Here is a 21,794-nt window from a genome sequence, read left to right as displayed (position 1 = left end):
GTTAAAAACCCTAATTGTCGACCAGATGAAATTGGTGACGGTGGATCTTGAATTGAGGTGTGATGTCCAGTGGATCTTATTGTATGGCTCAAAAACCCTGATTTCAGTCCTTGATAGGCTCAAAAACCCTAGTCTGGTGACCTGAGTAAACCTGTACTCAGATGACTGGGTGTCTAATCAATCATAGGTGAAAAAATGAAGCTCTTGAGTCCTATGATTATGTTAGAGACTAATCCTTCTACTGATTGATCCTTTGCCTGAGTTTTCTTGTCTTTGAACATCCTTGATTAAATGCCAAATGAAGAAGTGACTGCTCTGGGTACTTGCTTTGACCTGATGAAAATCCTGAAGATATGTCATCTCAAGGGGGTCAAAAATTAGGGTATGACACCAGACTTAGGCTTGGTTAAACCTAACTCGACCTAGCATATTTCTATCCCTATTCAACGCACATGACGGGAAGGAAGGATTGGTTTGTAAAAATGAATCAAGCCATGAAGAATAATGTGAAATTCGCGGATGATAGCACACTAGCAGCAGAGGGGATTGGTGACCTATTAATAAAGAGGAAGCATGGTAAGCATTATTTTATTAAATATGTGTTGTATATTCTTGGAATCAAGTGTAATATTTTGAGTATTGGTCAATGGCTTGAAATGAATTACAAGTTTCACATGAAAGACAAATTGATGAAAGTTATGGAAGCAAATGAGTTTGATCCTAAATGCCCATATGGCTCAAAACAGAACTTTCAAGATTAAATTGAAAGTAATGAAGCATAAGTGTCTTGCAACAATAGATAGCAGATAATAATAGATGCGACACTATAGGCTTGGACGCTTGAATTTCATAGATCTCAATTTTAAGCACAAAAATAACATGGTTACGAGACTTTCATTGATCAATATGCCAACAGATGTGTGTGCGAGCCAAACAACATAAATGCAACTTTAGCAAAGATGCAAGATGCAAAACCAAGTGTCATCTTAAGGTGGTGTATTCGGATGTTTGTGGACCAATGCAAGTTAGCTCAATCAGAGGCAATATGTACTTTGTCATTTTCATTGATGATTGTAGTATAAAGTTATGGACTTACTTAATCAAAAGAAAAGATGAAGTGCTCAAGAAGTTCAAATCCATGGTAGAAAGACAAAGTGGTCACAAAATCAAAACTCTAAAAACATATAGTGGATGTGAATATGTCTTAAACGATTTTGGGAAATTTCATGATGAAGAAGACATTGTACATGAGGTAGTGCCACCCTATACACATGAACAAAGTGGAGTCTCTGAGAGAAAGAATCGGTCAATTATAAACATGGTGAGATGTTGAAAAGGAAATACTTGTCAAAAGAATTATGGGGATAAACGGTGTCATCTAAGGAATTATGGTCCGAATTCAAACCAAATATGAGTCACTTGAAGGTATTTGGTTCGGTTGTGTATATACATGTTATGGATTAACTGAGAAAGAAGCTAGATGACAATGGAGAACAAAGGATATGTATTGGGAATCACTTAGCAGGTTGCTACAAACTCAATGACTTAGTTAACAAGAGAACCGTAATAAGTAGAGACGCGGTTTTTGGTGAAATAAGGGACTGACATAATGGTATAACCAATTGCCAACAAGTTGTAGTCGTTTACAACAGTGGTGGAACTGTTTATATAGTATTTGAAAGGCCATAAACTATAGTCGGTGATAAGTAGAGACGCGATTTTTGGTGAATTAAGGGACTGGCATAATGGTATAACCAATTGCTAATAAGCTGTAGTCGTTTACAACAGTGTTGGAACTGTTTCTACCGTATTTGAAAGGCCATAAACTATAGTCGGTGATAAGTAGGGACGCAATTTTTGGTGAATTAAGGGACTGGCATAATGGTATAACCAATTGCCAACAAGTTGTAGTCGCTTACAACAGTGCTGGAATTGTTTCTACAGTATTTGAAAGGCCATAAACTATAGTCGGTGATGTCCAAGTTGAAGGAAATGTGAGAAGATTAACAAGACAAAAAGGCATGCCTGCGAGATTGAAAGATTGTGAGTTGCTCTTGAATAATGAAGTAACTAATAATGGTGACCTTGATTAATGAACTCTATGGTGATTTGATGAAAGAGCTCCTGCTTGAGGGAGAACACTATGGATAAACGCATACTTGAGGGAGAGCGGTGAGAAAAACAAGTGAGTTTAAAACTTTTAAAAATGAGAGAACTCATACACATATCACATTAAAGTTACAAATTGACACTTAATAAGTTAGAGAACTCATACACATATTACATTAAAATTTTGCATGAATAAATGACGTGTCTTATAATATAATATGTGTTTTTCTTTAAAAAAAAAAAAGTTACAATGTAAAAAATATTTACTTATGGTAATGCCAAATTGATGACCCAACACTTTTTTTTACCTTCCAATAGAAAAAAGGATATGATTTTATTTCATACAAAAATTGAATTCGAGTTCTACACAACAATTTGTCTTCATGATATATTTCTTGCTAAAACATACCATTATTTTATATATAAGTTACTTTGTATATAATTGAAGATAATAATATTTCTAGTTGGACAAAACCACAATTGACTCAACACAAAGTTTTTTCTCAATTTTTTAAAAACAAGTTATAAAAAATACTACGCTAAATCCATCTTCTAAAAACATTTACATTTAAATAACAACAATTCTTCACGAAATTGTTAATAATGTTTCAATTCAATGAACTGATTTTGTACCTTACCAGAAATTATATTACTAGTATATATGGTATTACGTAGATAGTCACTTTGTCGTTTGTATGGGGCTGACATATTAAAGACTATGAGTGAAGTAAAAGGACTTATTTTATCCATCTCTCAACCGTCTTAACTCTTAATTATTTGTTTAGAGATAAAGACATTATAGATGATAAGCTTAAACTTTATGATTGCGTGAGATTGACAAATAGAAACTGTGAAAGGGAAAGGGAAGAGAATTAAATATTAGAGTAGAAGAGATTTAAAAAAACATTTTACTAGTATAAAATATTGGCTGGATTTTGACACTGTGATAAGTATATATTTTTGTAGATATTTTTAAATTTTGAGGTTTTATTTTATTTTGTGTGAGACTTTATTCATTTTTTTTAAAAGGAAAAAATAAACAATGTAGAATTTTGAAAGAAAAAGAAAATACTTAGTGAATATATCCGTTAAGGATTTGTTTGATAAAAATATTAGTTGACTGATAAATTAATTAATACTGTAATTTATAATTTATAATCAATTTATTAAATTCTCCAAAATTATCTAAACCTCTTTCAAATATATTTTTTTTAGTTTTTTAATATGAAAAAAATTTAATTTTTAAATAAAAATAAATCTCTCAAAATTCTCTCATTTAAATTCTTCTATTCTCTTTATTTAATTTTTTGATACACTTTGTATGACAATGGGGCATGGGTCCCCACATACTTCGGATTTTTCATTAAAAGTTGTCTGATAAGTTATATTATTTTCATTGTTTTTTAAAATAATAATAGAAACTATAAATATTTTATCTTAATTAAAGAAAGTCAGAGGACTAGCATAATGTAAGTTTATAAAAGAAGTAAATCATCGTCAATATTATTGTAGATTTATTACTTCCCCGGTTCTACAATGAATGATCTAGTCTACAATTTCACATAAATTAAAATATATATATATAAAATAAAAGAGATAATAATATTTTTACTATAATATTCTTATTATGTATTGAAAATGATAAAAAAATTATTAATTAGAGGATAAAATTGAAAAAAATTATTAAAAATTGAAATGAATATTAATTTTAGAACATCATTTTATTCTAAAAGAATCACTTATTATAGGGAGTAAAAGAATCACTTAGGGACGGGAGTATAATAGAATTTACGAATAATTCATCCAATAGTGGAATTTCGAACTAAACTTCAAATCATAGCTGCAATTTATGTATGACCAGGATACCTAACCACCTTTGACAAGTGCAATTGCTATATTTAGCCACAATCATACGCTATTTCACTGTCAATGCTGAGAAACGCACCGGAATCATTCTCATTGTTTGTACAATTATAATTTTGCTCATCACATGTATCATATCAAAAACTTCATAAACACATCATCACAATCCAACAAATCAATAATTGCAAGACAAATACTATTTCATTAATTAATCATACTACTATTGATTTAAATCACAACAACCATACAAAACTGCCAAAATAATCAAACAGTAACTGATTGAACCGTCTTGGGGAGTTTAAAACATGATTGAGTGTTTGAGAGTATTACATTTCATTACATTACATTACATTGCTTTAAAGATATAACGGTTTCATAAAAATTTGGACTCTTTTGCGGTTCCTTTTACTTGTTCCAAAAGCAACCCTCCCTCCCTCTCTTTCTCTATCTGTCTTCATCTTAGTCTTTTTCCCATTACTACTTTCCTTTACTCCCACTACTCCACGTTTTTCCTTTCTTTTTGTTCTTATATATAACTAACTAATTTCATTCCATTAAGACAAAACAAAACACCACCCAAGATTCTCCTTCTAACTATGTCTTCTTTTGCATGCCATAGAACTATTGCCTTCTTTAATCTGTTTCTTGCAGTACTTGTTGCAAATTCCGCCTTTTGCTTTTCTGCCAAGGTATAAAATTTCACAAAGTTTATATCTTTTCCTTTTGGGTTATCTTGAATGCAAAATATGGAATCTGAATTCGACGGAACTGACAGGTTTATGTCGTCTACATGGGAAGCAAGAGTAATGATCAAGACGCGGATAATATTCTGAAGCAGAATCATCAAATGCTTGCAGAAGTTAATAGGGGAAGGTAAGAATTAATGCTTGTTGTTTTATTCATTTGGAATATGAATATCAGAATATCCCTTTTTCTATGTCATTTCAGATATGTGATTTTAATTTTACCTTTTTTATGTAACAGTATTGAACAAGCACAAGCTTCACATATTTATAGCTACAAACATGGTTTCAAAGGCTTTGCAGCAAAGCTGACAGAAGAACAGGCTTACCGAATTTCAAGTCAGTGAAATTTTCATCTTCCTTAACCTTTAATCTTCAAAGGATTCTATCATTTTTTATTGTTAAAATTTTTATACTTGGTTTGAATTTGATCAGAAATGGACGGAGTGGTTTCTGTGTTCCCGAATTCGAAAAGAATGTTGCACACTACTCATTCATGGGATTTCATGGGACTTTTGGATGATGAAACCATGGAGAATATGGGATACTCAAACAAAAACCAAGCAAATGTTATTATTGGTATCATTGATACAGGTGAGAAGTCTTACTTTTGCAGTAAGGTGGTTACCTTTTTGATAACTTCTATGTAACTAACTATCCCTTCATTCTCACGTACAACATGTACCTTTTCTTACAAGTCTTGTGAAAACATTTATTAGTCGGTTTTCACAAGTATTTGCAAACTTTATTTATTTCTTTTGAAGCAGAAAATATATACACCCTCTGGTCATTGTTATAAGCCACTTTTACTTTTTACGTACATTTGATTATTAATGTATCTAGTCCATATATCGCAAGATTAGTCAAATGTACGAAAAAAAAGTAAAAGTTGCTTATAATAGTGACCTGAGGGTGTATATTTGTTCCTTTACTTTTATGAATAGCAGTAAAAGAAAGTATGGTTAACAGGTTTTAGTCATAATCAGTACCATTATTTGCACAGGAATTTGGCCAGAATCTCCGAGCTTTAGAGACACTGACATGCCACCAGTTCCACGCAGGTGGAAAGGCCGTTGTCAAACAGGGGAAGCATTCAATGCTTCATCTTGTAACAGGTTTCTGATTGAATCACATGCTCATCACTTTATAATTATTTTGACTTCATATGCATTATTAGGTAGTTGGACCATCTTCATTGGTTAATAATTGAAGGTATACTTCAGGAAAGTGATTGGAGCAAGATACTATATGAGTGGATATGAAGCAGAAGAAGGGTCAGACAAAAAAGTCTCTTTCAGATCTGCGAGAGACAGCGCCGGTCATGGGAGTCATACAGCTTCCACAGCAGCAGGACGATACGTGGCTGATATGAACTATAAGGGTTTGGCAGCAGGAAAAGCTAGGGGAGGTGCACCTATGGCTAGAATTGCTGTTTACAAAACATGTTGGAATTCAGGTTGCTATGATGTGGACTTGTTAGCTGCCTTTGATGATGCCATAAGAGATGGTGTTCATGTTATATCACTATCTCTCGGTCCTCAATCTCCTCAAGGTGACTATTTCAATGATGCTATATCTGTGGCGTCTTTCCATGCTGCTAGACATGGAGTTCTTGTTGTAGCATCAGCTGGAAATGAAGGAACTCCTGGCTCTGCAACAAACCTTGCACCATGGATCATCACTGTTGCTGCTAGCTCAACAGATAGGGATTTCACCTCTGATATCGTATTAGGAAATGGTGTTAACATCAAGGTAAATCTGATTTCTTTCTGTCGGAAACTTTGTATGGAGCATGGTTGTTGTTCTAACAGTTCTCTATATCTGCCTTAGGGTGACAGTCTCAGTCTATTGGAAATGAATGCCTCGAGAAGAACGATTCCTGCATCTGAAGCCTTTGCAGGATATTTTACTCCTTATCAATCCAGGTGAAGCACAAGGTACTTCAAAGCTAGATTTGCCTAAATATCAATGCAAATGGATGGCTTTTAAAGTTAAGTGTTGTCTTTTTTTCCACATTTCTGCAGTTACTGTTTGGATAGCTCATTAAACAAGACCAAGACCAAAGGGAAGGTTCTGGTGTGTAGACATGATGATGGTTCAATAGCGTCAAAATTGGAAAAAAGTAGGGTAGTGAAAGAGGCAGGTGGAGTTGGGATGATACTTATTGATAAAACAGACCAAGATGTTGCCATCCCATTTGTCATACCTTCGGCAATTGTTCGAGCGAAAACGGGAGAACAGATTCTATCATATATCAATAGCACAAGGTTAGTGGTTTTATATTTGATTAAATAGACACATTTTGATATCTTCTATCTCCACTCTCTAACCATGTATAATATAATGGTGAACAGAATGCCTATATCTAGGATTTCCAGGGCCAAGACAGTAGTAGGAGTTCAGCCTGCACCTCGTGCGGTCGCATTTTCTTCCAAAGGCCCCAATTCCTTAACCCCTGAAATTTTGAAGGTTATACTCTCATTTATATACCATTGAGTTCATAAAATGCCTTAATTTTCCTCAACTTAACCCTTGATGATTTCTTGTTGTACTACTATGTAGCCTGATGTTTTGGCTCCCGGGTTAAACATCCTCGCAGCATGGTCTCCAGCAGCAGCTGGAAACATGAAGTTCAATATTCTATCAGGAACTTCTATGTCTTGTCCTCATGTAACTGGAATTGCAGCCTTAATCAAAGCTGCGCATCCTTCGTGGTCTCCGTCTGCTATCAAATCTGCCATCATGACTACTGGTATTATATACCTATAAATAGTAATCTAGCTCTTATATTACTCAATGTGGCTTGTTGAAGTTCTTCTTAATCAAACATTAAAATAAATCTTCCTACTAGATTAAATTTGGTCTTCTATTCAATGCCTAAAAAATCTAGATATTGGAAGCACAAGACTCCCTAGTCACTATCGATACATAAGAAACTAATCATAAATTTAATATGCAGCAACAATTGTGGATAAGCAAAACAAACCAATTCGAGCGGATCCTGATCGAAGAACGGCTGATGCATTTGATTATGGATCAGGGTTTGTCAACCCTGCAAGAGTTCTGGATCCCGGTCTTGTATATGATTCACAGCCAGAAGATTTTGTTGCATTCCTGTGTTCAATTGGTTATGACGCAAAGTCACTCCACCTCGTTACAAGAGACAACAGCACATGCGCTAGGGCATTCAAAACACCATCTGACCTCAACTATCCATCTATTACAGTTCCCAATCTTGAAGACAGGTTTTCAGCGACTCGGGTTGTGACTAATGTTGGAAAAGCAAGAAGTATCTATGAAGCTGAAGTTCTGTCTCCAGACGGAGTTAATGTTACTGTTGTGCCAAATCGGTTAGTATTCACAAGAGCAGGACAGAAAATCAAGTTCACTGTGAATTTCAAAGTGATTGCTCCCTTAAAGGGCTATGCATTTGGGTTCTTAACATGGAGTAACAGAATGTCAAAGGTCACCAGTCCTTTAGTTGTAAAGGTTGCAACACCAAGCCTTGGGTTGGTCAGATAACAACATTTGTAAATATGTACATACTAGCTTAGGAGCTGTGAGATTCCTATGGTTGCTATAAAAACAAACAGTCCTACACTCGTACTCATGTCCTGATGAATCTAAATGATCATTTCCAAACCTAAGTTACAGCTAAATGTTTGGAGAAGCAAGTGACACCAAACAAAATTCCAAGAAAATATATCTAAATGATCATTTCCAAACCTAAGTTACAACTACATGTTTGGACAATTATCACTATTTGTCAGTTGTTACAACAGAGAACTTTGTTATGTAGTATTATTGTAGGTTAGTCAGTAATAGCAATGTATACTTTTTGTGTCTGGGAGCTTGGAAGTTAAAATAGTTTGGCCATTATTGTAATATCACCAATTAAAATATAAGAAATTGTTTACAACTTTTTTGGCTTCCAAATATAATAAAAAGTTACCACATTTTAAGATGCATTAATTGCTATGAATGTATCAATTATAAGTCGGCAAATCCCCAAGTTCATTGTCCAATGACAGCATGTTGATGCTTTCTAAACAGTATATCACAATTCTTAGTAAACATAGGAATCCAGATGGTGAACAAGAAATATGAACAATATACTATAACTAAGATAAACACTATGATGTATTCAAACTGCATATTAGATATTAGTGAGCTTTAGAATTTCACTTCTAAAATCTCTACCGATGATATTAATCCATCGAATTTCTAAAGCCCTGCACAAAAGGAGCCAAACATTGACTTCAATATAAGCATTACATATATAACAGCATGAAGGTGTCACAATCAGAAGATGAAGCGATAGCTAATCACAATCACTACGAGTGAATCTCTGTCGGACTAACAAGGCCTTCCATTACAACCAGCTGATCCAGCAACGCAATCTTCTCCTCCTCAAGGGTCTTTACCTGATCTTCAGCCTCTTTTAGCTCTTTACCTAAAGCGAACCCATCATCCTCCAGCTGCAAATACTTGCGCCTCAATTGACGGTATTCACTTCCACTCGCAGAGGAGTCGGGCAACGAATCTGAATTGGAACCTTCTGGTTTCTGAAAAGACGGCGAGACTTCAGTCATGATAGGTCTTTTCGAACCCTTGGGTCTCGACTTCAACGGCAGAGGAGCCTTTCCCTCCCCGATGACAACATTCCCTTGCACCTCAAGTAAAGATGCCTTTTGGGTTGAGTTGTTTTTCTTCTTCTTTGGTTTAATACTCAAGGTATTCTCTGACAAAGGAATCCTTGGATCTTGCATAGTAATAATCACTGCATGATCGAAAAAACAATAAGTTAACAACACACATCATAAAGTTAGTGAAAGTAAAATTAGTTCCAATTTCAAACACATTTTCATCGTTAAATACAGAAAAAAAAATCCGGTTTTTGGAACTGGGTATTCGAAATTCATATACTGTATAAAAAAACCAAATTTTGTGATTGTTGAAATAATTAACGTAGCAAACAAACAACCCATATAGTATCGAACACAGATATGTTATTATTATCTTGTAAAAGATACAGAAAGCTAATTGAAAGAAGCAAAAATATTACCGAAAACGAAATTGAAAAACCCTAGTTCGTGAAATTGGGGGTGAAATTGAGAGGAAGAATGGTGGGTGGAAGAGGGGAATAGAAACAAACCTTGAGAAAGTGATAGAGGTGATGGAAATTTGAAAAGTTGAAGAGAACGGAGAAGAAATCTTGAGAGGTGAAAGAGAAAGGAAATTAGGGTTGGTCTGCAGAGAAAGTGAGTTGTTTTGTTGTATTGGTTACCGGTAATTGGCGGGTCCAACCTTTTTGACGAGTTACTTTTAAGTTTAAGTGAGAAGAAATTGTTATGAATAATTTGGATCTCGCTGATTTCATTCAGTTTGGATTCCGTTTGGAAGAAGCATTTTCACCATCTTTTGAGGGAATTTAAAATGATTTGCACAAAATTAATTATTTGGATAAAAAAATGAAAAATTGTTAAAATAATGAAATTTATGGTGTATTTTATCTAAGTTAAATTTAATCATTTTGAAATGACAAAAAACCAAAGAATTTAAAATTTCTCTCATACTACATAAAATGTATTTGTTACAATTATTTCTTCAAATTTTGCAAACTGGTCCTCCTATTTTTCAAAATTATAAAATTGATCTAAAAAAATTTCAAAAAATTGCAAATTGGTCCTTAATAATTTTTTAAATTTATAATTTGGTCCTTCAAATTTTTAAAAATTGCAAATTGGTCCCTACTTTTCAATTTTTTAATTTGATCCAAAAAATTTAGATTTTATAAAAAATAACCTCAAAAATCTAACAATGAATTATCTTAATACTCTATCCAAACAAAATATTTTAAAAATGAATGAATTTCAATTGAGTCGTTTGAATTACTTTGAATTTTAAATTTTTTTAAATTTCTAATTACCTCATCCAAACACACTATTATTGTATTTATAGGTAGAAAGACACACTTATGAAATAATATATAATTATTTTTATTTTTCTCTTTTTATAATTTTTTTCTCTATATGAATATCAAAACAAATTATTTATAGAGTTTTTGAAAAATTTATCAAATATTTTTGAAGGATAACAAAATAAATTATTTATATAGTAAAACAAATTAATTATATGACAATAAAATTTTAGTGATATGATTTTGTATGATCTAATATGTTCTATTTTATAAGAGATACTACTCCGGCCTGATTTATAAGAAAAAATGTTCTTTTTAGGTTCATTGAATAAGGAATATATCTAGTCTACATAAAAGACAAGATACATTAAATGATTAAAGCATTTTTTTTTACAGATAATACTTAGATTCAATTAGTCGCAAACTTTAGCTCTGCTAGGGTTTTTTGAAATATGTCTGCTTCCGTACCGGTGCCGACACCGGCACCACCGTTACAATCTTCTTTTCATTCAGATCCGAATCGTCTCTCTTTAGGAGGTGATACAACTGAAGATGCGTCTAAGCATAGGCCAGGAATCATCAAATTGCACCGGATGTAGCACAAGCGGGGGGCCCAAAGCCAGCATCACTGGAGGGATTAAAAACCAAACAGGGAATGGGATTCGTTACTTATAAGAGCATGGTTACTGGAGAGAGTAATGGCATGCTACAGGAGGAGGAGGAGGAGGTTGAGATCGCAGAGCAAGATAAAGATGGAGACTTTGATTTGGAAGGGATCAAAGTTAAAGAGTGCAAGATTGGAGGGTATGATTGTCTGCAAATTATACTCTCAAAATATGAAGAAAAAAGAATCCAAAGGCCTTGGAGACGTGGAGTTATTGTGAAGCTGCTTGGAAGGAAAATAGGGTACAAGGCATTGGAAACAAGATTGAAACAGATGTGGGTGAGGAAGGGAGTTATTAATATAATTGATTTGAGCCATGATTATTATTTGGTGGCTTTTACACATGAAGATGATAAGAACGCTGCCCTTGCTGATGGTCCGTGGTTTATATATGACCACTATTTGACGGTTAAAGAATGGTCACCTGATTTCCATCCAGAAAGTGATGCAATCGTTAATGTTGCTGTGTGGATCAGAATATCAGGATTACCGGTAGAATATTATGATCCTAAAGTTCTACATGTCATCGGAGATTTGGTTGGACGTACAGTCAAAGTGGATAAGAATACTCTCCAAAGAGAACGAGGGAAGTATGCGAGAATTTGTGTTGAAGTAAACATTTCCAAGCCATTACTTGCTATGTTTTCAATAAAAGATAGTAGCTATAAAATTGAATATGAGGGGTTGCACCTCTTATGCCTTACTTGTGGAAAATTTGGGCATTATAAGGAGGGATGTTCTCTGAAGATTAAAGGAAAGGAAATTGTTACTGAGCAAGGAGATAAAGGCAAAAGTGTTGGAGTGCAGATAGGGGGTACGACCCAGGGAGGAATGAGTATAGACGAGGGACCTTGGCAGGTGGTTCAAAAACAAAGGAGAGGAAGGAAGACTGTGGAGGTGAAAAAGAAGCAGCCAACAGTGACATCATGGGTTTCTAAGTCAGGATCTAGATTCTCTTCCTTGGGTGCTGACGTTGGAGAAACAAGTGGATTGAAAAGTGCAAGTTTGCAGGTGGCAGAAATTGAAAAGGAAATTCATAATGAGGTTTTAAATGGAATAAATAAGGTGGTTATTAATGGTAATGATGAGCAATTAATTTTGTCGGATATGGACACGAGAATTCATGATGAGCCAATTATGGGAAATCAGAATTTTGTCATGGGGACCACAGGAAGTGCTAGCATAGTGGCGGACAAACAGAAGACATTAAATAAGGGGGGCAAAAGGTTGAAACAAGTGGATCAAAAGGGTAGGAATAAAAGTAGTAGTAAACTAGCTACACGTGGCAATAACGGCTTTAAAGAGAAACATTCTGAATTAAAAAGGCGCACTATTGAGGATATTTATGGGAAAAGACAAAATTTGGAATTTCTTGAGAATAGCCATATCTCCATGCAACCCATGCAGAAGACCCAAAAACACACTCAGGTGAGGGAAATGGAAGATTTCTTGACCGAAACAATTAATGATACTGTTAATGAGTGTTGCATCCCAAAATTTGCCCTCTTTATTGGAGCTATAAGTTAATGATGACGTTTATTTCGCCATCCAAAAATGGAAGAAAAATAATAAAGAGTTTTCACGTGTTAAGGAAGTAAAGTGTGAAAAATGGTTTAAAACCGTGAAAGTACGAGAAAATTCATAAATACTATTTGGAAGGTGGTACGAGTTAAGTTCCCGCGTTGTCCCCATTGTTTCGACAAGATCTACAACTTTTGTGTTCGGCTCGGGAGCCAATTCTTTAAGGAAGGTCTTCAAATTGGCAAATTACTTGAGGTTTTTGCAGTGAGAAATAGTGCTGAATGTAGGGTTTTGCGCCTCGGAAAATTCATATCTCCTAATCCGCTCGCCGGATTCGCTTGAAAATTTAACTGGAGCTCCGTGGCATCATTACCAAGATTTCATATGTTCGGACCGAAGGCCAATTATGCATGGAAAATTCCCATAATTTTAAGGATCGTCGTGTTGTTTCGGTAAAAAGTGTGTTTTCGAGCATGTCGCGCCGAGTTCGAAAATTCATAAATTCTTCGATTTTTATCGTATGAAGTCCATTCCGGCGGCATTCTCTCAGAAATTTCGTTAGCTTCGATTCTTCGTCACACATGCCTGTTCAGATTCTGAGCCGAAGATAAGGTTTTATCGAGTTCTTTGAGCGGTACTCACAAAATTTCGCACAGTCGCGCCAGATGAATCGACGTTTCTCGTCATTCAAACAGGCGTAATTTCTTCATCGCTTATCGGATCAAGACGATTCTCGCGGTGACGATTCACGAATTTGGTCATCTTCACAGTGGCGTCGGTTTCGTTCCGAAATTCAGAGCCGAACCGAGTTTCCTTAAAAAACGAGCCAAAATAAGAGAATTAAGGGCGTTTTGGACATTTCACTATGTTCGCTATATAAGTCATTTTTCTTCACAAATTCTCATAACTTGACTTCACCCAAAAAGATCAAAAACACTTTCTCTCAATTCTCTCTCAATTCTCTTGAATCAAAACCACAAATTACATAAAAACTTTCATCGATATTCATCAATTTTCTTCAAGATCAAGAACAACATGGATTGAAAATCAAAGTTCCGAGTTCGAAGTTCTTCTCCTCCTCTCTCCCTAGCTTGCGCGCCCCTCTCTCACTCTCCTTGGGATTCGCTTTTCGCTTCGCGTCGTGTTCGCATACGTGTCGTGTTCGTGTTCGCGCGTCGGTTTAGATCTTCATTCGGTAAGCTTTCTAATCATGAATTAAGTGCTTAAGTGATGATCATTACATGAATTCAAGTTTAGATATACTTATTGTTCTTGTCTCAATGGATGTGTGATGTGTGATTGATCGATGAATTCGCGTATTGTTAATTGTGTTCATATGAATTGTGGCTAGAATTAATGTTTGTTCCATATAATTGATGCTCGTTGATGATGAATTACGCTATTTGTGTTCGAATCCATGGCTCGTTGGTGATCATGTGTGCAATATTGTTAACATTCATGCGTGAGTCTTGCGACACACTCCAAGTGTTCGTTTAAATGCTTGTGTATAATTTTTGCTTGATAATGGCCTCGTTTGATGCTTAGGTTATGACTTGAGTATAGTTGCTATAATTGATCATCTTCATGTGTGTTAATTCTTGCCGTTGGTGACATATTGATGTGATTGTTGGTGTTAATACTTGTATCTTGTGTCGCACTCAAGGTGTTTGTGCCAATACATGTGTTGAAATCTTTTGCTTACTATTTGTTTTGGTAAGTGCTTAAATCATTACTTGAGATATTGTCATAGTTTGATTACCATTGTATGTGTTAATGCTCGTCACTTATGTTGCGCTTGCATAATTGTTGGTAATGATGTTTGAGTTGTGGTTTGGCTCTACGCGTCGCACTTTGTTTGGTTTGTGGTTGTTTGGCCTAATTGACGTGGGGATTCATGTCTATCTTTTGCCAATATGTTTCATTTGTGCTTAATCATTGAAATCGATATATGTTTGGTTTTGTTGTTTTGGTGCTTGATGATTGTTCGCTTATTGCTAATAGCATGCCTCACGTTGAGACTTGACTCACATATTCTCTTGTGCCATCAATCTTTGCCTTGATACCGTGCCTTGTTTCCATGATCGTTTCGCTATGTTTTGGTTGCGCTTTGAAGATGTGCATGATGCTTGCAAGTTGGTATTGGTTTAGATTGAGTGGGAATGGCTTCCAAGCCTTTAAAAATGATAAAATTTGGTTTTCCTACAGTGGAACTCGGTTCCCAAAATGGAGGAACCGGTTCCTACTCAATCTAAAGCGCTTTGGTTCTGGGCAGAATGCCCTGGAACCCGGTTCCCAGTTTGGGGGAACCGGTTCCTGCTGTGTTGTGTTGCTTTGGTTTTTGGGCAGAATGCCCTGGAACCCGGTTCCCAGTTTGGGGGAACCGGTTCCTGCTGTGTTTTGCTGGTTTCGAATTTGGGCAGAGTGCCCTGGAACCCGGTTCCCAGTTTGGGGGAACCGGTTCCTGTGTGTGTTTTTGTGCTGGAACCCGGGTTCCCATATAGGGGAACCGGTTCCCTTACTTGTTTTTGGTCCTTTTCTTTTCTAACTTCTTTCTTGCGTAACTTTTCACTCATAGCTTTGTTTTACATGTTCCTTATACCGTTGGAAAGCTTGAGAAGTGTACTATCTAGTTAAATGCTTGTTTCTCATTAATTTGTATCCCATTTATGTTTGATCTCTCTTTGAGGTTTTGTGATTCATTTCATATTCATATTATTTGATCGTTTCCTTTCGCTTTATAATAAGAACGCAATTCCGATTGCGATGTTTGTTATCTCTAACTTGTGTGCTAGTGTGCAAGGCGTTTGGACGGTCACCGATTGATACTCATTGCTTGAGTGTTCCGCTTCACTTGCGGAATACGATTATATCTCATTGACTCGTATCGTGTTCTCGACTTGGAGACACGATCTTATCGCTTTATATCTGCTTGTTTGGTTTGCTTGTTACTCTTGCAGGTGTATCGTGATTATGCTCGACATGCGAGTCGACATTTGTGCGCTTTATGGCTAATCGGTGTGCTGACTATTTGCTTTTGCTTTGCTAGTTCGCTCACGGGATTCTAGTTTCTTCGCTTTGCTTCGCTTTAGTTTACGGATCATCATCCGTTTGGTATTGATTCCGTTTCATTTTATCTTTTCTCGCACTTTATTGCTTTCCGCATCATCCTATAACATGAGAAGTAGGACCTAGACATGCATCTGGCCAAGCCCTCGAAAGAGGCTCTGTTTTTGTTGGTGTGTTTACATTTGTGCTTTGCGGCAGGGAGTCACGGTGTAATAAGTCCTATATGGCACTCCGTTAAGTCCTCATGGAAGGCATGCGGTCAAGGGTTCGTAATCAACCCCCGCCTAGTCTCATCGAGTCTGTTTGGTATGCGCACGCCTCGCGTTGCTCGCTTCCAAACGTGCAAAAGATCTTGTTATCGAGTATGTCAGGTAAAGGGTTCATGCAATCGGACCCCCGCTTTTCCTATAGCTCGCGTCGCTCGACGTTGATGCTCGGTGTACGCACGCACCGTTTTCCTTTACGATCCGTGACGGCTTGGTTGCTGAGAGGGGTCCGCCCTCTTGTCTATGGCCCGATCATTTTCGCGAGGTCTAATGCTTGGTTGACTTGGGTTGAGCTGCTCCCCTTGGCTATGGCGGGACCGTTTTTCTACCATTCGGTCAGTACCGTTGGTTTTGTTTGCTTTACGAGTGGATGCTCGTTTGTGTGCTATTTGTTTGTTTTTTCGCTTTTCCCCCGTAGGTTGTTAGTTTAGTTTAGATTTGCACCCTTTGTATGATAACATTAGGTAGCAAGCTTTCCCCCTTAGCTTAGGTCTTCCTCATGCATTCCTTTAAAACACAAACCACACTCTTTGATTTTCTTTTCTTAAGAGCTTGTTATTTCCGCTCCATTCCCAAGCATAAGTCTCCAAAGGTCGAGCAGCGGAGTGCGAATGTAACTCGTTCACCTAAAAAACATAAAACAAACAGAAATTAGTTAGCCGAGCTACGGTAGCTCTGATTCTGCAAAACAGATACGTAGGCAGCGGGGTAGGGCCCGTGCGAGCATAATCCTTTCTTTTCCCTACATTCTGCATTCATTTTAGTCCAGATTAGCATAGATTTGTTACACACCCATAGTTTTAGACACAAGCGTGGATACCATCGAGTACGATGGGCGCGAGGGGTGCTAGCACCTTCCCCTCGCGTAACCGACTCCCTTACCCTTTTTCTCTGGTCGTGAGACCGTTGTTTTGTTTTGTGGTTTGCTGGCATTCCCTTCCTTTTCAGGATAAATATGTTAGTGGCGACTCTGTTAATTTTCGCGGTAGCGACAATGAGGATCATCGAAAAACGGCAGGTATAGTAACCACACAACATGCTACACGTCCACCTGATCAAGACAAGACTGTGGATGTTTTGACTACTAATTCTTTAGTGGAAGGGGCTGTTATCAAGGAGACAATTACCGAAGAGGATGAGGAAGTATACGAGAGTATCAAGGGGATGGAGGAGGAGGCCGTCAAGGAAACTCCTTTGGTCTGATTGGTGCTAGGCGCTTTAGTTCTTTTCTTTTAAGTTTATGATGATGATTGAAAATAATAATATCATAACATGGAACTGTAGAGGTGCAGCTGGGAAAGATTTCTTTAGGTTTAGTAAGTATTATAATGATATTTATAAACCTGAAATATTTGTCTTCATGGAAATAAGGTGTGACCCAATGAAACTTCACAAACCTTTGAGTAAGTTGGGGTTTCAAAAATTTATGTCGGTGAACAACACAGGTTATGCAGGAGGGATAGTAGTGGCAAGTAAAGAGGACACTGTAAATGTTATTGAGTGTGTCCATGATGATCAGTTTATTCATCTTCATATTTCTAACAAACAAGGGTTAGAGTGGAACTTTACCCCGGTGTATGCTAGTCCATATGAGCATAAAAAGAAGGTGTTATGGGAACAGTTGAAAACACTGGCAGCTAATGTCACTTTGCCGTGGCTAGTAGCTGGCGATTTTAATGATCTTGCTTTTGCCTATGAGAAGAAGGGAGGTGTTCAAGCTTCTGCTAGAAGATGTAGCACTTTCAGAGAGAATATGGAAGCTTGTAATCTTCAAGACCTTGGAGCTAGTGGCCCTCAATTCACTTGGAGAGGTCCAATCTTCAATGGGGGTCAAAGAATCTACGAGAGGCTGGATAGAGCACTCTGTAATGAAGACTGGCGTTTGAATTTTGCTGAAGCTCATGTTAAAGTCCTTACTCGAGTGAGCTTTTCGGATCACCACCCTATATTGATCTCTTTAAGTTGTAATAATCATGTTAAGGTGGTTAGACCTTTCCGTTTCGAAAGTGCTTGGATGGTAGAAAGGAATTATGAAGATAGACTCAAAGCATTTTGGAATCCGAAAGTTGAGATATGTGCTAATCTAAAAAGAATTGAAAATGATGCTGATGAGTGGAAAAAATGTACAGTGAGCCATATTCAAGGTGTTAAGAGGGAGATAATGGCAAGATTGAATGGTATACAGAAAAGTATTCATAAAAAGCATAATGTTAGAGGTTTGTTGAAACTAGAAGAACAACTTCATGTTAATCTGAATACTGTCTTGAAGCAAGAAGAGTTGTTGTGGTTTCAAAGATCGAGGGCGAAATGGTTAACTGATGGGGATAGGAATACTAGGTATTACCATCTCAAGACTGTTAACAGGAGGAGAAGGAATAAAATCATTATGCTCAAAGATGATAATGGGAATTGGATTGAAGATGGTGATTGCATTCATAGACTGGTGAATGAATTTTATATGAAGTTATTCTCTTTAGGTGAACATTGGGACAGTTGGTTTCAGACTAATATTACTTTTCCTAAATTGCAAGAAGAGGAGCTGAATAATTTGAAGGCTTTTGTGAGCAATGAAGAGATCCGGAGGGCTGTTTTTGATATGAAACCTTGGAAGGCTCCGGGCCCGAATGGTTTCCCTGCCGGGTTTTATCAAAAATCATGGGGAGTGGTTGGAGATAATGTCTGTGAATTCGTTCGTAAGGTGTGGGAGAAACCGCACGAAATCTCTCAAGTTAATCAAACAGATATCTGTTTAATTCCTAAGGTGGAGAATCCTACCATGGTGAGTCAGTTCAGGCCGATTTCTCTTTGTAACACTATCTACAAGGTGATTAGTAAGATAATTGTGGGGAGGTTAAAACATCTGATGGATCGCTGGATTTCTCCCTATCAAACTGGCTTTGTTCCTGGAAGATTAATCCATGAGAATATCATTATTGCTAAGGAGGCCATGCATACTATGGATAAGAAGAAAGGTAAGGCAGGTTACTTTGCCATCAAGGTAGATCTCTCTAAAGCTTATGATAAGCTAAGCTGGGAATTTATTTGGCGAACACTGCAAGAATTACAAATTCCAGAAACTATGCTGAATATTATTATGAATGCGGTCAGCAGTGTTGAAACGAACGTTAATTGGAACGGAACTCGCAATACTTTCTTTCGGCCTAAAAGAGGTATTCGGCAGGGAGATCCTATCTCTCCGTATTTATTTGTCCTCTGCATGGATAAACTATCGCACCTTATTGAAGAGGAAGTCAATCAGAATCGGTGGAGAGGTATTAAGCTGGGAAAACATGGTGTTAAAGTGTCTCATCTCATGTTTGCAGATGACCTTTTGTTATTCGGAGAAGCTACGGAACGACAATTGCTGTGTGTTACCAAGACTCTTGACATTTTTTGCAGAATGTCAGGGCAAGAGGTGAGTCAAGAAAAGACCAGTATTCTCTTCTCCAAGAATGTCTCGCGAGGTATGCAAGCAAAGCTTCTGCATTTGTCAAACTTTAGGCAGACAAGAAACTTTGGTAAGTATCTAGGAGTTCCTTTAAGTGGGAGAAGACCTAAAAAGGAGGATTTTCAGTATGTCGTTGATCAAGTGGCGGCTAAGCTTAGTAGTTGGAAGAAAAATCACTTGACTTTGGCTGGAAGATTAACTCTTGCTAAAAGTGTGATCGAGGCAATCCCGATTTACCCAATGATGACGAGCAAACTTCCAAAGAAGAGTATAGATGAGATTCATGCCCTCCAAAGGAAGTTTGTCTGGGGGGATAATGATGTTAGCAAGAAAATTCATGTTGTGGCATGGGATACAATCACCAAACCGAAGCAATATGGAGGCACGGGGTTGCGGAATCTTGATACTCTCAATGATGTCTGCCTTATGAAGTTGGGTTGGAAAGTTTATAATAATGCTAATGATCTTTGGTGCAATGTGATGAAAGGCAAATACAACATTACAGTTGGTACAGATTGCTTGAAGACAAGGGCGCAGGATTCGAGTTTGTGGAAGGACATCTCCAATTCTGTTTCTCTAATGATTTCTACAGGCCAATGGATAGTAGGGGACGGGAAAGGCATTAATGCGTGGGAGGACAATTGGTTAGGCCAAGAGTTTGTTGTTCGTAACATGGATGTGCATATTCCTAATGACTTGCGTGGGGCTAAAGTTTGCGACCTAGTAAATGAGAGAGGAGAGTGGAGTTTAAACAGGCTGTTACATTGGCTGCCGGAACATTGGATAAACAAGCTGCAAGCTTGTGTGCCGCCATGTTCTGAGCAACATACTGACCTTTTTTGTTTTGCAGGTACGGGTGATGGAAAGTTCTCGATAAAAGCCATGTATAACGAGCTGGATGGTAACACAGAAGAAGGGGAAGATGGAGATTGGATGAGGATTTGGAAAGCGGGTGTCCCGGAGAGATGTAAAAGTTTCTTGTGGCTCCTCAAGCATGATCGTATTTTGACGAATTATAGTAAGAGTCGCAAAGGGATCGGAAGCGCAAGTTGCAAACTGTGTGGCATTGCTTGTGAATCTACTTTACACGCCATGAGGGATTGCCCTAAATGCTCTCAGGTTTGGAGCAGACTTGTTCCTAGTGAGATTAGTGGAGATTTCTTTACTTTTGATCTTAACAAATGGATTCATCTCAATCTGAATTATAGTGGTCTTGGGAATGAAGAGTGGAGGAATGTTTGGATTATCACTTGTCATCAATTGTGGTCTTGGCGTAATTTGGAAGAGCATGATGTGCATTTCGAGAGGCCAGGAGATCCTATATGCTATATACTTCGGAAACACAATGATTTTAAGCAAGCTATTGAAGCTAACAAGAAGATAAGTATGGTGAAGAATGATAGTAAGTTTTTGGGATGGTGTCCACCTGTTGGAGGTCTGATGAAACTCAATACGGATGGTGCGAGGAAACAGAATAGTGAAGCTGGTTGTGGGGGGATCATTAGGGATCAAAGAGGAAACTGGAAAGGAGGTTTCTCCAAATACCTCGGTAAGTGTAGTGTCGATCTTGCTGAATTATGGGGTGTGTTAGAAGGACTTAAGTTAACTAAATCTCTAAATATTCGAAGAGTCGAGCTTAATATTGATTCGGCTTCTGTGGTCCGAGCAATAGAAGAAGGTAAAATTGGTAGCATTGATTGCGTTGCTGTCCTCCGTCAAATTAAAGATATCATTTGTGAGCATGAACTTGTGATTGTATCCCAAGTTTCCAGGTTTACAAATGCTTGTGCTGACTTGTTGGCTACTCAGAGTTGCATCGATAAAAACTTCACTCTTTATGAAGTTGTTCCAGATTTTCTTGAACCGTTGATGGTGGCGGATTCAATGGGTATCAGTAGTTTCTTCTTGGATAAGTTGTAGTTTGTTTTTCTTTTGGGCTTAGGCCCTCTCTTGTACCAAAAAAAAAAAGACAAGATACATTCATTATTCAATGAACCTAAAAATAGAATCTTTGCTTATAAATAAGGCCAGAGAGAGTAACTATTTGCTAATTATATGATAATTATGTGATAATATGTTTATATGCATGTGTGTGATTAAATTAAAGTGTTTAATCATGATAATTTAATTTGATTCGGTTTTATATGTTTCATGTATTGCTAGCGGTCATAACATTAGATTTTAATGGCGTAAC

General features: G+C 37.0%; 3 protein-coding genes across 4 annotated transcripts; 2 read left to right on the top strand and 1 right to left on the bottom strand.

The window, feature by feature from the left end:
• The first annotated feature begins 4,365 nt into the window (after positions 1–4,365).
• LOC131651931 (subtilisin-like serine-protease S) lies at positions 4,366–8,634 on the top strand. Its single transcript, XM_058921655.1, has 11 exons — positions 4,366–4,661; positions 4,748–4,845; positions 4,957–5,054; positions 5,151–5,309; positions 5,719–5,830; positions 5,939–6,467; positions 6,546–6,640; positions 6,740–6,982; positions 7,070–7,184; positions 7,278–7,467; positions 7,675–8,634. Exons 1-11 carry the CDS (start codon positions 4,569–4,571, stop codon positions 8,235–8,237), a joined length of 2,295 nt encoding a protein of 764 aa, XP_058777638.1. The 5' UTR covers positions 4,366–4,568; the 3' UTR covers positions 8,238–8,634.
• A 172-nt stretch (positions 8,635–8,806) lies between these two features.
• Positions 8,807–10,073, bottom strand: LOC131651934 (uncharacterized). 2 transcript variants are annotated; one of them, XM_058921661.1, is made up of 2 exons: positions 9,781–10,073; positions 8,807–9,495 (listed from the first exon to the last, which is right to left on the bottom strand). In XM_058921661.1, exon 2 carries the CDS (start codon positions 9,482–9,484, stop codon positions 9,050–9,052), a length of 435 nt encoding a protein of 144 aa, XP_058777644.1. In that variant the 5' UTR covers positions 9,485–9,495; positions 9,781–10,073; the 3' UTR covers positions 8,807–9,049. The 2 variants fall into 2 exon arrangements, with proteins under 2 accessions (XP_058777644.1, XP_058777643.1); XM_058921660.1 differs by having other exon boundaries at positions 9,871–10,070.
• Positions 10,074–11,290: 1,217 nt separating this feature from the next.
• LOC131649904 (uncharacterized) lies at positions 11,291–17,355 on the top strand. The gene is made up of 2 exons (XM_058919644.1): positions 11,291–12,782; positions 17,171–17,355. Exons 1-2 carry the CDS (start codon positions 11,291–11,293, stop codon positions 17,353–17,355), a joined length of 1,677 nt encoding a protein of 558 aa, XP_058775627.1.
• Positions 17,356–21,794: the final 4,439 nt, after the last annotated feature.

Source organism: Vicia villosa, linkage group LG2 (genome assembly GCF_029867415.1).
Source record: "Vicia villosa cultivar HV-30 ecotype Madison, WI linkage group LG2, Vvil1.0, whole genome shotgun sequence".
NCBI lineage: Eukaryota > Viridiplantae > Streptophyta > Magnoliopsida > Fabales > Fabaceae > Vicia > Vicia villosa.
Note: the sequence above shows the minus strand (reverse complement) of the source record. Positions and strands in the feature narration are given on the sequence as shown.